The following is a 14936-nucleotide window of genomic DNA, read 5'->3' as shown; positions in this document are numbered from 1 at the left end:
TCCGAATCACTCAGTTAGCAAGACAGATGCCTCACTACAGCTTGAACACTTTCCAGTACAGCCCCATAATCTGTCACTTCGACTACTTCCAGGACATATCCAGGAATAAGAACCTTAAACTTGGCTGGCAGTTCTGCAACCAATGTGGCTGCTTAAACAGTTGAGAGCAAACTGTTCCCCCTGCTTTACAGGAAAAGTAGACCAATACAGCAAACCACAACTTTTAAGTGATACAGAGGGGACAAAGATGAAGTTCAGGACTGCTGGCCAGATAAGGAATAGTCTGTGTCATTTGAAGTAAGCATTTAAAGAAATATTTTTGTTACACAATGTTCTTTGTCAAGTGGAACTGCATGCTTCCCTTTCCCCCACCAAAGCGGTGGAGTGTTGGTGGAAAAGGGGAGCCACATAAAACTTGGTAATTGATGACGTTTTGTAAGAAGATTCAGACTTCTGATCCATAAGCCAGAAGGTAAGGTGTCTTAGTCCTTCAGCTGGGAGACTTCATAAAGGTATGCACCAAGCATCTTCACCCCCTGGATGTAGTTGTACCTGGAAAGAAGATGGCTTCCATTAGCATTGTCTTATTTTGAGCTGTATTTCTAGCAGCTGTGCTTTTTACCATCTCACTCCTACACACACAACAGACACTACAGGCATTACTGTTGCAGGCAACAGGCACCACTCCCAACCTCCCTGCATCTCCCCTGGCAAGAGAGAAATGCCACCCTTGGGGTAGGGGGTAGTCAAGCTTGGAGACCAAAGTATAAAAACTGCTTCTGGTTTCAAGCATATAAAACCAGAAACAGTAATGAGGTCAAGATTCGGCTACAGACTAGCTACCCAACCAGTCATTCTCTGCTAGGCAGAAATGGCACTTTGCCTTCCAGAAAATTAAAGAAAAGCAAGAGCTCAATTCTTATTGGTCCTTTTCATAATACATGCCCAGATCCACAGTACAACTCAGCAAGGCACAGGAATAAATATTCTCTTACCTATTTAGCTTCTCATTTTGAGAGTGGGCACCATCATCTGCAGCTCCAACAGGAAGCAGCATGACATTCTTGCCTGTTGCTTCTTGAAAAGTAAGGGTAACAGGAATGCTTCCTCCCTCCCTCGTCAGGTCTGGTTCAACTCCAAAAACTAGAACAAAGTGATACTCTAGTCAGTTTGGAATTGTATTTGTTTCTCCAACACAGATCCTTACTGCTGCTTAAGCAATCAAGTACCAACCACTTCTATACCATGTGCTGGCCAAATCTTGCTCTGTTTTAATCAGCCAGACTGCAGAGGTTGCAGAATTGTGGCATCTGCCCCCCGAGATGTAGTGCTGGAGTACTGTCACTTTCAGAGTTCAGTTACACAACTAACACTTCATCTGAAAGCCCATTTGTACTCCAATACACAAATTAGATTCGCTCTAGTTGCCCTACGCAATCTCACTGCAATCTAGTTGCCCTAGCATAACTGATTACGAAGGATGCTAGGATGACTAGACTTTAAGGGCTTTGGCTAAGCAAGTGATCTGAACTACTGACAGCCTCATCCTTACACAAAAGAAACACCAGACCAATGGACTTGTTCCAGAATAGTAGGAATGAGCTTGGTATCAAGTTTCCTTCCTTCCTGTACCTCAGACTTTAGTTTAAGGATCGCACATGACATGCTTCCTTACTTAGTGAGCCAAACTTATTACATAAGTGCAGAACACTGCAAATGACCTCGTCAGTATTTCTTGAAGTGCTGGAATAAGAGCTTTTTAGTCCTCCCAATGCCAAGTGGAAAACTCACTGACCTGTCTTCATGGCCCTCCTACCAGCCATGTAGTGGGGATGGTTGAAGTCTGACACCCAGGGTTTTCCACCATGGCCTAAGTATACTCTGAATTTGTTGGGGCTCTGCAGCTCTGCAAACTTCTTGCTCACGTAGTCTTCAACCTATAAGAAAGATTGAACAATCTTATCTACTGTTAGCATTCATATGAACACTGGTAAAGACTGTATACTAAAAGCATCTTAGGGACTTGCAGGTCACTACTACTGTGCAGCAATACTTTTCCTATTACTATTATTTCATATTATTCCTATCATATCTGCTCTGAAGTCAGAATATCTCCATTAGGCAAGTTAACAGTATACTGTAGAACAGTTTGCCAATATGTCAAACTCTTATGCTTTTGAATATGCACTTCTGGCAATACAACTGCCCTACAATTAAATTAGCATTTACTCCTGAGCCTTTTCTTCAAATTAGTTGAGAAAAATTGAATAGCTAGGCCACAACGGTCCAGTGCGGGACCCTACAGTGATTCCCTCTATCTGAGGTGAGGTGCAGAACAGGGAAAATGGTAGCAAAGTAAGTAACTGGAACCACTTTAGAAACCAGAAATACTCTTCCCCCAGGCATGGAGAACAGAAGTTTAGAGACACTGGTTGTTTTGAGACCATCAATTGTTTTGAGACCATCTCAACATACATGCTTTGTGACTTCTTCAGGAGTCATGTTTGGCACAAGTCTGATTGAGAACTTGCCAATCACTTTCCTAGGAATCACAGTCTTGGCTCCAGAGGCTGAGAAGGCTCCTTCAATTCCATGGAGAGAGAGGGAAGGATATCTCCACCTATGCATAAGGATATCTCTCTGCAGAAGCAAAGGGAAAGATGCAAGGTTACAAGAAGTTTGACAGAGTTCCCCAAAGTAGTAATTTCTTCAATCTGATAAAGACTTTGCAATAAACAGTGCTTTCTCCCATGGACAAATGCAGCTCTTTCAGGACCACTCAGTTATAAAGAGAAGCTGTTACTCCCATTAAGCACACATTTTGATACAAAAGCTGGGTTTTCAGCACCTTAAGAGATTCGGTAGCTCTAGTTTGGCTTTCTCCTAGTTCTACGGAACTTAGAGGACATGACCAGTCTGCTTCTGACAAGGACACAACCAGTCTGCTTCTGACAAGGACACAAATACCATTTCTAAGGTGCTCAAGCACAATATGTAGGGAGTGTATTGGAAGCCCTAGTCCCCACTGCCTCAAGTCAGGCAGGTGCCTTCATCACAGTCACATGCTTACAAAGATCACAAGTTTTCTAAAAGACTCACTACTGTGCAGACAGGCATACAGTGTGCTCCTATTTACATCATCAGTTGCATTAAACTGCCTGAACTTCGGGTTGATTAAAGTGAGCACTATCGCCTTTTTCAGATACACTTCTGCATTTCTCCTTGTTGCCTTGGACACAGCTGTTCAGTATGCTGGATACTGTGAATTCAATGTACTTGTGTCCTGTATAGCTACAGTATCTCAAACTTGAACTTCACTGCAGAGATTCAGGAGACTTAAATTTTGTGGGCTTTCATGTTAAGTTTGTTTTGTTCCAGGTACAACCTGCCTCTAATCTTTTCTCAAAGAGAATTTAACTGTTACTGTTCAAATCTTTCAAGAACATTGTTTCTCACCTGGAGATTACAGCCTTCTCTCCCATAGTCCCAAGACCCTTCTTGCATGCAGCTTAGTTAGAACTCCCTTGGTAAGTTAAGCTAGGATTTCAGTCTAGCTAAGGCTGAACAGCTTTATTTCAGTATCATATGACGAGCATCTTGCCAGTTCCTTCTTATATACTTATATTTCATCCATTACTTTATAGGACAAGGAAGCCTGTGTGCTCTCAGTTGATATAAACCTGAGCAAGTAAAGACAAGGTTGAGGATTTAAAATTGTTACTTATACCTATTTGAGTTGAGTCTGAAGTCTCCTCCTGATAGTACTAGAACAGAAGACAGACCTGCACATGTAACCTTGTCTTTTACAACACCTGTTTCTGCTTTTCATGATAGATGTATTTACATCCACGGTTTAATGCTTTAAAATTCGTATGTAATACCTGTATCTTGCAAGATTCAATGCTGTTAAAAGAATTCATTTGGAGAGCTCCCAGGATGGAGATTTGAGAAGTTCAGACATGAGTTTATTGAACTTGAGCCTGTTCAAAGATTTGGGCAGCTGCCTAGTTCATAGCTACAAAACAGTCCTTGCTTGCCAAGTCTAGGAAGATGTTCAGTATGTCAACCTTAAGTTCATCACAGCTAGATCTCAAGCTGTTTTCTCTGTTTATGAGAAGTCATCTCTATAAGCAACTACTTTATTTCTGATAACCCATTGAACTTCCCACAGATGTAGGAAATCAGATGCTTTGTGTAGACATGATATCTGACCTCTGGAAAAGTGTTAGCAGTTCTTATCTAGCATTAAGAGAACAGTACTAGATAAGGAAAGTTCTGTACAAGTTTGAAATGCTACTTATACATAGACTAAGGAACAGATTTAAAGTTGCCTAGACTGCTTGTTTTAAACAAGGGATAACCTAGACTAAGTTTCCAAGCACCTAACACTTTGCAGAGGAACTGCTACTGTTAAGAACGCAGTCAACTATACAGTAGGTGAAATTATCTTCAAAGAAATCTCACCATTTTAAAGACATCAGATGAATTCTCTGCTCACTAAATTACTTGGTAACTACACAAGTATCCACAAGAAGCTTGTTTCTGTCTCCTACTAATATAGATAGCTTGAACTAACACAGCTAACCAGGTAGAGAGGAAGGAGTACAGTATACCTTCGTATCATGCAATAGTTTTGTTGCTCCTACATCTTTTGCATATTCTTCCAGGTCAAAATCAATCTTCTCATATAGTGCCAGCTCCTCATCAGTAACAGGTGCCACTGCTTCATTAAGACCTGGGATGAGGATTTTCCCTTTCTTGTCTATAAGAGAACCTGTAAACAAGCACCTAATATCAGGATTCAACCAGAAGAAACAAGATGTCATGGCTGGGAAAACTTCCCATGGGAAACAGAAGTCTTTGCCTTCTGAAAACTCTGTAAATGTAATAAAACTGACCTCTACCTCCCAGAGCTTGTACCACTAAGCATGGAGGCACTTATGGAATTTGCAGCTATTCAAAATGTGTACTTCCTTGCAACTGCATTTAATTCTACTGCTACATATTTGGCTGGCTGTTTGAAGGGAAGATTCCCAATGATATGGCATCTGTAGAAGAGTTTGCAGAAAAGATACAAGTTTGCAGCAAGATTTTAGGGAAAGCTAAAGTAGATAGACAACTTCTTGGCAAGACCTTCCTCATATTTCTGTATCTAAGGCATCAGCCTGTTTTATGCCTACCTGGCAAGCACCATTTTATTGGTTGTTGCTTTGCTAGTGTAACCAGCCCTTAGGAACCCACCGCACTGCAAACAAACTCATGCTTTAATGGCTCTTACGCCCACTTTAGGTGCATTCAGTGAAACCTGCTTTTTCTTACCCATTAGAGTAATGAGATCTGTCATGGCCTCATGTACGGAACCACCATAAACTCCAGAGTGAAGGTCTTTGTCACTACATTCCACCTGGTTTGAAGTGAATTAAGGTTCAGGTTAATTTTAGCATGAAGACACTGTCAAATGCTCAGAACTGACTTTTACCCTAGCTTTTTGCTGCATGTTTTGTGAGAATGCATCTGTTTTTGAAACCAGACCACACAGTTGTAGTACAGTAAAGGAGATATGTTTTTTTATTGTTCTGTGGAGTACAAGCCCTTAGTACTGACTGTCCCAACCTTGGAGACTTCAGTGGTGACATCTCTTCCTGCACTCAAGGAAATATCTGGATGAAGATATCTACACCATAAGAATCCTCCAGTGAAAGTGCTGGCTTATCTTGCTTCATACATTTGAAAGCTATCAATCCCAGCCAAGTATCACATAGGATAGTAAAAGGAAGATATTTAGACAATTAGTAGAAACAGCTCTACTTAAGTAGTCAGTTTCACCTTTTCTGAAGAAAAGCTATTGGCATGAAAAAATTAGAGCTACCACTCTTCTCCAGTAGAAAAATCAGCTTAATTATACTGGTTTTGCAATGTATTTCAGCAATTTTATTATTTTACCTCTATGAAGTAGTAGCAGATACCCCTCAAGCCATAGGTGATACAAGGCTTCTTCTTGCCTAGCCAGTAGTTGTCAGAAATACAAACATAATCCACATCTTTGAAGAAAGTGTCTCGCTGAGCAAAAATCAGTTCATCAAGGCCTTCAGATCCCGATTCTTCCATACCCTCTAGGCAGAACTTAACATTTACTGGAAACGCCTTTGAAAATGAAACACAGGAACAGGTTAAGTATGTTGAAACATTGGACTCCTTCAGTGATCAGTAATTTTCATCTGTCACATACAAAGCAGAAAAATGGACATGAGTAAGTTAGTTCCATGACAGTGGAATTTGTTAATTATACACAAAGTATTACAAAGTTTGGACTGTGTTTACATTGAGGCCACTTGCACCACCCTTCATTTGATGGAATTCAAGCTCTTCAAAAAAGGTTTAACTAAGGTCTAGAACAACTTGTTCCCAATCCTTTTAACTGTGGGAACACCGCAGAGATTTGTTACCAAAGGTAAGTCACAGGGCTAGGAAAACTAATACTAACCACAGAAGTTGCACGCCAGGGTAGGAGAGTCAGAGCTACCCTGTCTATCCAGTCTAACGTATTCTATGCCTAGACAGCACTTGAGAACTGCTAATTCTCACAAGTAATAGCAACTTGTCTTGCAACATAAAGCAGACATCCTGAGCTATTTCTGATTGCACTTTTTCTTGAACAGAAACAGCAAAGCTCCAGTTTAGTGTTACTAAGTTAATCCCTTCTTAGAGCTCAGTGGCAGGGAGACATTAAGCTTTGCTAAAGGCTAACCTAATTTGACATCCTTACATGAAAGTGATCACATTTGATTATTCCTCCTGCTCCAGATGCTTGCATATGTATTTTCCTTCCTACACATTTCATTAAAGCAAAAATGTTTAAAGTGCAATCCAAGCATCTCCAAGACTAACTTGTCAGCAAGTCAACTCAACCCTACTGGGTCATCAGGGAATTTACAGGACTATTGCATCATTCCTCCAATCAGCTGAATAAGCAGGCTTGCCTCACAACCATTTGTGGTTTGGATAACATTTATTGCTAGACTCAGCTGTATGTAAAAAAGCAGGGTGCATTTTGGGCATGTACCTGGTTAGTTTGTTGATAAGCCTCCAGGGCATTCAGCCAGGCAAGCACTGGACCTTTGTCATCTGTTGATCCTCGCCCATACAGCTTTCCTGTAGAAACAAGATACAAATTAACCACTGTGGAGAAAAGTTAGGATGAAGCTTCAGTCATCTCTTGCCTGCAGGAGAAAACATCCTTTTGGATAAGCTTTTTAGCCCTGCTTATATTAACTTTCATTTCTGATTCTTCTCAAGTAGCAGTTTTACTTCCCACTTCATGCACCCATGCAAGTGGGACAGGTACAGGACTGCAATAGTTCCACCACTTCCAGAGCTACCCCACCTCTTCCCCAGCTGCTCCCTGGATAGGAGTTGAACATTAGCCTGGAAAAGACGTAACTCTGCCTTGGGCTAAGTTGTTCCCATATCCTTCACAATAATATCATTTTCTACAAACACAGCAGTAAAGGTATAGAAACAAGCCAACTCCTTTTAACAGAAACCTATCCAGTATTAGCTTCAATTCAATAAATCTTTGTTTGAAGAGTAAGACTTCAGTAACTAGTGACCAGTCACTTCTCTGGATTCTCCAGATAAATGTGAATCTCCCCAGAAAGGGTTTTAGTCAAAGCCAAGTTTTACAGGCTATAGGGAAGTCCCAGTAAACATAGCACATGGGATCACAGTAGAGGCAGATATTGCTGCAACTGAGAGCTGTGGCTACAACCCCTAAGCACTAGGTGGTGTGACAGTGTGACAGAACAGGTGCGACAATGACAGAACAGGCCAGACAGCTTGCAAGGTAAGGTGGCATTGGTAATTATACCTCCTACCTTGCCAGACTACACAGAGATAAGCCACAGCTTGAGGCAAGTCTAGCTCTTGCTATCAGATGAGATAATCCAACTTAGTAACTTGGACTCTGCTGCCTATGACCAAGTGCCCAGGTAGAAATACTAGTTACCACAGATACTACCTTCCTTGGCAATGATTAATGCTTATGCAACAAGAATGGTTAATGTCCTTCTATTCATATGACCTTTGACACAACACTGAGCAAATGAAACAAGGAAGAGGCTGTTGGTAACACCAGCATTAAATAGAAAAGAAAGTTTTAGTCTCCTCTTGGCTACTGGCAATGTGTTGTTTCAACAGGAGTTACTGCATGATTTCTTCATCCCCATTTATGGAGAGGGACACTTGTCTGGGCATTAGTTCTGTAAAACACAGCTTCTGCAGTACTCATTGTAGCACAGTATGCAAACACAAGGCAACCCTGCTGTACCACTCTTGTCTCCAGGCATAAGGGAGCTGTGTTGAGTGTTTGTCCCCTGTAGTGGTTCAAAATCCCTGCAGTCTGACATGACTTTACAGGCAGCAAGTCGTGAACAGCACAAGAAACTAGTTCTAGAAAGCTTTCTGGCAACAAACTGGAAGGCAGCAGTTAAGACTTTGCTGTAGCTACAAGGAAGATAACATGCAGGTACAGTCTAGACTATCAGAAAAGGAAACAAGCCCCAAGAGCAGCTGAGATTTTGCACCTCTACTTGTTTACCACTTCCTCTCCTGCATCTTTTATCTCAACAGTATTAAATAAACACCCATGTCTGGTTTTACTCTCCTTTCCCCTTTCAATCAAGGGTACAACTTTAGAACAGTTGACAAATACCACACTTGTTACAGAAGTGCTCATCACTTTGTGATGTCCACTGCTCTTACCTTCTCTTTCTACCAGTGTGAAGGGCTCACTATCCCAGCCGTCCTCTAGTGCTGCTGGCTGAACATCCAGGTGACCATACACACACACCGTCTTTTTGCATGGATCTGAGCCAAGTGTTCCCAGAACAATTGGCGGTAGAGGGATCTCTGATCCATCAGGCAGCTAGAAATAGGAGGCAAGAAGCTTTATGCAAATGTGGAATATCAGAGTGGCACGTTTTTATCAGATGAATGAATTACTTTAACATTACAGAGGTTATGAGACTACAGGCATAGACAGCTAAATAAAACTAAGCTACTTAAACTAATTGCCAGAAGCAGCGTGCCAACAAAGGTATGCCAGCACCATGCCAGTAAAAGTTTCCTGACAAGTCCCAGTAATAGTCAAAATGTTCCAAGCCACTCAGAACTGTTAGCTTTAAACTAACAATCAGATTTTAGCAGAGCAAGCTGTCTGCATGCCAAACTGCCATATCTAATGCTGACCTAAGCATAAGTGAAAAACTCCATTCAATATTGCATTCTGCATTGCTTGTCACTGCACTTTCATCCTATACACAGTATAGCTTTCTAGATAAAAATTTCCTGACAATGGTGTCACCAAGCATAACACATGCCTACACCCAAATAAGGTCGGCGTAACAGCTGTATTTCTCTATACCTGCCTACAGTATTAAGCAAAGGGCAGAGTAGTGCTGATGAACTTAGTTCAAGAGTTGAGCTTGGCTTAGTCCTTTGGAATACTCCATAAGCAATTATCCCATGCTATCCTCAGTCACCCTTTCAGTGAGCTCACACACACTCCTAGACACTATTCAGCAGATCAAGATCAGCTTTGATTTTTTGCTCATATGGGCTCCAAGCTGCGATTTTTTATCAACAGGTTACATGGCCCTTGGCCAGCTGCAGCTCTAAGTGATTAAAGCATTACTGCAAGAATTTACACTTAGAGTAATCAGGACATAGTACAAACTGCTGTGCAGCAGTAAACTAAGTAAGATCAGACAAGTTCACCACTTGCTTTACATTGTCCTTCATTGATATAGCAGCAACATACATAATACACTGACTAGTTTTGTCTATACATAATATAAAAGTAAATTCTAAAGTTAGCTTTAATCCAGCTGCAAGAGTTTTGCCCCCAAAAAGTTACATTGACAAAAGGAACAAGTTTGTCTCTGAATTAGTTGAAATACTTTTGATGGGACTTTAGGCTGTAGGTAGCAGCAGAGCTAGAATTATCCTACAGATTCCCTCCCAAGAGGGCACATGAAGTCAGCTGCTTCCCTGCTGGGACCTGTAGCACTACAAACAAGTGTATTCCAGTTGCCAAAAGCAAGAACTGCTCAGAGGGTCCTGATACACACAGATTTCACCCAGCAGTCATTAGCACCAATTACAATGACAATCTTCTAAAACTAGCAAACACTGCAGTACAACAGGATTTTGAATGCCACTATCCAAACGCTAGTCTAGCAATTTTGGTATGGGTCTTACTCTGTGACATGTAGTGATTAGGGACTTCAAAGGAGGAACATATCAAGTGGATTGTTCCCTAGGATGAGATTATCATTATCATTCTCATAAGCACATATATTCCTCAGGTGAAGAAAAGCAGTCCAGATAGCTACAAATAAGGAGGGGATCTCATCCTGTTAAGGATCCTTCTGTATCTGGTAAGGGAGCAGTACAATCTTGTGACAAATGTAACACTTCTGGAAGAGTCTAGAAGTCTTTTGGAAGACGTTGAAACTTCAGTCAGTATCTTTACAGCCTATGATTCTAAGGTCCAACACCAGCCTGCTGTTAAAAACATTCTTGTTGCAAGTGCTCTGTTCATGTTCAGTTAGAAAAGTATTTAATACATTTAATACACAGTCCAAAATGTAATATAACATGCTTAACTGATCTGGATCCCAAGGTTTACTATAAACAACAAAGGTTTTAACAGGAAGCTCAGACTGTGTGGCAGGAAAGACATTATCCCACAGTTCAACAGGCTACTGCCTGTCTAGGTCACTACCCACAAGACCCTTGTGTGATGATCCTAACCAGAAGACCATCAGACATCAAGGAATTAGTGATCCACATAGTTAGCCTGAGTACACCCAAGCCTGTGCTGTGCTATGCTGCACACACAGCTTTGCGCTCCTGCCTGTATTGTGCTGTGCATGTCCTCAGGTTGCAAGATAAACTTCACCAGCTGACTGTAGCTCACAGGCAGTTCCCACTTGGTACCAGCGATTACACCACCTGCATGTCCTTGTCCTTCCAAGTGCTACAAGAAGTTCTCATGTGAATATCCCTTTTGTTTGGCAGTGGAATCAAACAGCTTGAAAAATAAAATGGGATAACATTTCCATGAATGGGATCTGCACAACATGCTGCACGCTGATTGGATGCCCTCTAGATGCTGCACAGCTTGGGGTTCCCAGCATCTGAAGGGACATAAGATTATCTATACTATCCTCTTTCTTTATAGTGATAGCTCTAATAAACAGCATTTTAAATGATACTTTATGGAGTCTAAGTGCCTTTCTTACTGGGATCATAAGAAGCCTGGTGCAAAACACCTTGTCTCCTAAAGAGAGTTGTTCTACTAAGCTGACATGAAGATGCTCACATACCTTTTGTTTCCCAATATCCATAAGTTGGGTTGTGCCTCCCAGTCGCTCAATATCCTTTGCAGCAACCTCCATCATGCATCTGATTTCAGCCCTCTTCTCCGGCCATGCTGACACACTCTGGATTGCCACCCATTGAGCCAGCCGCTACAGAAAGACAGAAAAGTTAAAGGTTTCACTACACATGAATTATGGCATGGGAGGCACTATACAAATACAACACCTTGCAATTCAACTAATACTGGTTTAGTCAAGCTTAAACTTGAGGCAAATTAGCTCTGTCCTCTCCTCAAAGGAGCACTCTAGCCATTGATACCACACTCAAAAGCTCTCTAAAACCTCACTTTCTTACAGCTGACCCTGCAGTGTAGCACAAAGTCTACAGATACAGAAGGTAGGCTTAAGAGTATGACAGCTTGTGCATATTGTGCCTTTCTGGTTGCCATTCTAGAACCAGCTACTGTCCTTCGGGCTTCTCAGAAAAGCTGCCTTAGCTTCCCCCCCCCCACCCATGTGTGATCAGTGAGAGCAACTGTCAGAAGTCAAGTTGAACACTTGGTGTAGTTCTTGCCTGGGAGTTTACAGTGCTATACCACCGATTCCTTCACAGGCAAAAGGGATTGCAATACGAAGTGCAATTAAATAGCAGGTTAAACAGCAAAGTACAGAAGGCAACCTCTCCCTCTGTCCCCGAACATGAACAGTTTCATACGAGAAAGCTTTATTCCAGCCTTGTTTATATCCTTTCTCTCCCATCTCAAAAGGGGAGAGACAGTATAAACCTAGTTTGGCATTCAGGAGCTAGTGTCAAACTTCTACCTCTAAATTAGTCACTGCTTGCACTATACAGTAATAGAGCATTTCCTAATAAATCTACCATGAAGATTTATGTCTCTGAACAGAACTATCCCTAAAATTAAGAAACAAAGTTTTCTGGTTTGACTCAAACCAGTCACACCTGCTGCCTGCTCCCCTCCCCAATTACTTAGCATTACTCTATTATTGGGCATATTATATAGGTGTAACAACAAGCTTGAAGCTGACCACCTATCAGCTTTTAAAACTCCATAGCTATCTGTGCTGCAGGACAAAACTCTGAAAGAAAACTTACCTGAATGTAGAGGTCCTGGTGTTCATCAATGTATTTAAAGAGTGTTTCAAGAGCAGACATTTTCTGACCAGAATGGTGTTGCTGACGATTCTGTGACAGAAAAATAATTTAGCCTTCACAGGTTTCAGAAGCAACAGTCAGTAATCAAGCAGCCACAGAAGACTCTCACCATTCAACTGCTAATGCCACACACCAAGCTGTGTGAATATAAAACTTGAGGCCACTCCCTCTCACAAAATCACACAGTGAAGTGGCTAAACAAAAGTATATTTAATCTCAATACCACTGATTCTGCCTCTCCCCCCAAAATAACTTTAGAAGTTAAACTAAGCAAGCTTGTCTATAGAGATACTTCAATCAAGTCATGTACTTCACTTTATTGCAGAATTACAGGCCAAATGTTACTCAAGTGAAATCCACTCTCTGAAGTTGCATTTTATTGTAAGAGTTTCAGCTAATAGTGTGCCATAGGTTTGGATGCTAGTAGCTAGGTCCAAGAAAGCACCACACTTACATTGTGCTCTACAAAGGAGGTTAAATGCAGGCAGCTTAAAAACTGTTTTCTTCAGCTTTAAAGTCCTAACCTGTCACTCAGCCTTCCCAAAGGTCAGAGTGAAGCCAGAGGAACAGAAACCAGCCCCAGCAGGCCATAAGCAAGTGGTCAGTGACTAGTTCAGTGCTACCACTTCCTTGTTTTGGTTTGGTTTCAACTGAAGCTCATGTGAGAAAAAAAAACAAAACCTCTCCCCTCCTCAGTTTTCTGTCTTCCTCACCAGTCCAAAATCCACATTTAAAAGACATACTGTCCACTGAACCAACAAAACCAACAAGCTTAAACTTAGTTCTCAAGTTAGAACTAAAGATACAGCACCTCCTCTAAGCCAGGAAAATAATGAGCTTTACAAACATGCCTCTGAAATCCAAGCACCTGGACCATGAGAATAACTCCAATGTCTGTGCACTACACTGAACAACCATGTTCAGCAGCACCAACTGCTGTGATTCAGTATTTTGTTCAGTCAGCTTTATGCCTTTCTTCCATTTCTATGTGGAAGTCACAAGACAAGTATGATAGTTGTTAAAACATTTCACTGTTTGTCTTAGGATTTCTTGAACAGCTGACTACCCCACACAGCTGAAATGAATACTTTCAAGCTGCAGGTTGTCCCACACAACATACTGCAATATAAGCACATCCTACCACCCCAAATCTACAAAAGACTTACAGAACAGATTTTCTTTCAAGCAGGGTTATACTTACATAGATCACTCATGTCTGACATACAAAAATCCTTTCACTCACTGGCGGTGGCTTCTATTTAATTTACAGCATCCATCCAGTTTAAATTTGGATAATGAGTTTTAAGCATCAATTAGAACAACCCCAAAGTGCCAGACAGCTCAAGCATTCTCTTCAATAGTCAGGAATGGTGAAAACTGAATGCCTTCAAAAGGACTATATACACATAACCAATGCTTCTCACTGAAGCCTGGTTCCCCTTACGAAGCCACCATACTCAGACGCAGTTAGAGCTCAGGCATGATTCATCTGGAGCTTTTCAGAGAAACCAGCACACAGGCATCAGCCCTGTGCACCTGACACTCCACTCAACCAGTTCCTATAGCAACATCAGCGCTTTAGCTTCACAGCACAGACAAAATACAACATATTACACAGAGGCTGATATTCTGTCCAACACAAACAAGATTTGGACTACTTGCTAAGTCACAGACTACTTTAAGTATCATCTTAAACAGTTAAATATTCTTTAAAAATAGGGGGTCATTGAATCACTCCAATCTCACTGTAGAGCTGCAAAAAATCTGCCCCAGACAGCTTCAAACTTGGAAAAGCAAGTGTAGCTTACTGCACAGCACAAGGCTGGATATTACTTCCCCTCCCCTTTTAAAAATCAGGGCTAGAATTTTCTGTAGGTCCTTCAGACTGGAGAACTGAATCCTTCCTACCTGCATGAAAGAGGCTCCGCAGTTCTACCTTTTCACAGCACTGTAACAGTTGCATTATGAAATAAGATAACCCAAGGGACTATCGGTGCACTATGACAACTTTGCCCGCCTTACCCACAGGCAAGATGAGCTCCCCCGATGAGAGCATTTCATCAGGTTAAGGAGAGGCCCGTAGCCGCCTCGGAGCACCCTCCACGAGCCACCAGAAGCAGCAGCATACAAACCCCCCACCCACATCACGGGCCCCGCTCTTTGGGCTGAGGTCGACTTAAAGGTCAAATTTGGGACTTTACAAGGTTTTGCAGCAAAAGGGAAAGTTCACCGTAGCCCCCAGCTCTGTGACCGCAGAGGGGTAAGCCTCAGGGCGGGACGGAGGCACGTCGCAGGTTGCCTAAGGACCGGGGGAGGCTCACGGGCAGAGAGAACAAGCGTGGGGAGGGGTACAGCGGCAGCTTCCCTCAGAGGAGCAGCCG

At 41.9% G+C, this 14936-nt stretch overlaps 1 protein-coding gene across 2 annotated transcripts; it reads right to left on the bottom strand.

The window, feature by feature from the left end:
- Positions 1-112: 112 nt before the first annotated feature.
- On the bottom strand, positions 113-12588 carry CNDP2 (CNDP dipeptidase 2 (metallopeptidase M20 family)). 2 transcript variants are annotated; one of them, XM_009585013.1, is made up of 11 exons: positions 12496-12588; positions 11388-11531; positions 8761-8923; positions 7064-7152; positions 5944-6144; positions 5320-5404; positions 4614-4774; positions 2476-2640; positions 1796-1937; positions 996-1143; positions 113-552 (listed from the first exon to the last, which is right to left on the bottom strand). In XM_009585013.1, the coding sequence occupies exons 1-11, from the start codon at positions 12553-12555 to the stop codon at positions 483-485; spliced, it is 1428 nt and encodes a 475-aa protein (XP_009583308.1). In that variant the 5' UTR covers positions 12556-12588; the 3' UTR covers positions 113-482. The 2 variants fall into 2 exon arrangements, with proteins under 2 accessions (XP_009583308.1, XP_009583309.1); XM_009585014.1 differs by lacking the exons at positions 7064-7152; positions 8761-8923 and having other exon boundaries at positions 12496-12555.
- Between the last annotated feature and the right edge of the window lie 2348 nt (positions 12589-14936).

Source organism: Fulmarus glacialis, unplaced genomic scaffold (assembly GCF_000690835.1).
Source record: "Fulmarus glacialis isolate BGI_N327 unplaced genomic scaffold, ASM69083v1 scaffold12909, whole genome shotgun sequence".
Taxonomy (NCBI): Eukaryota; Metazoa; Chordata; class Aves; order Procellariiformes; family Procellariidae; genus Fulmarus; species Fulmarus glacialis.
This window is presented reverse-complemented; position numbering and strand designations above follow the sequence as displayed.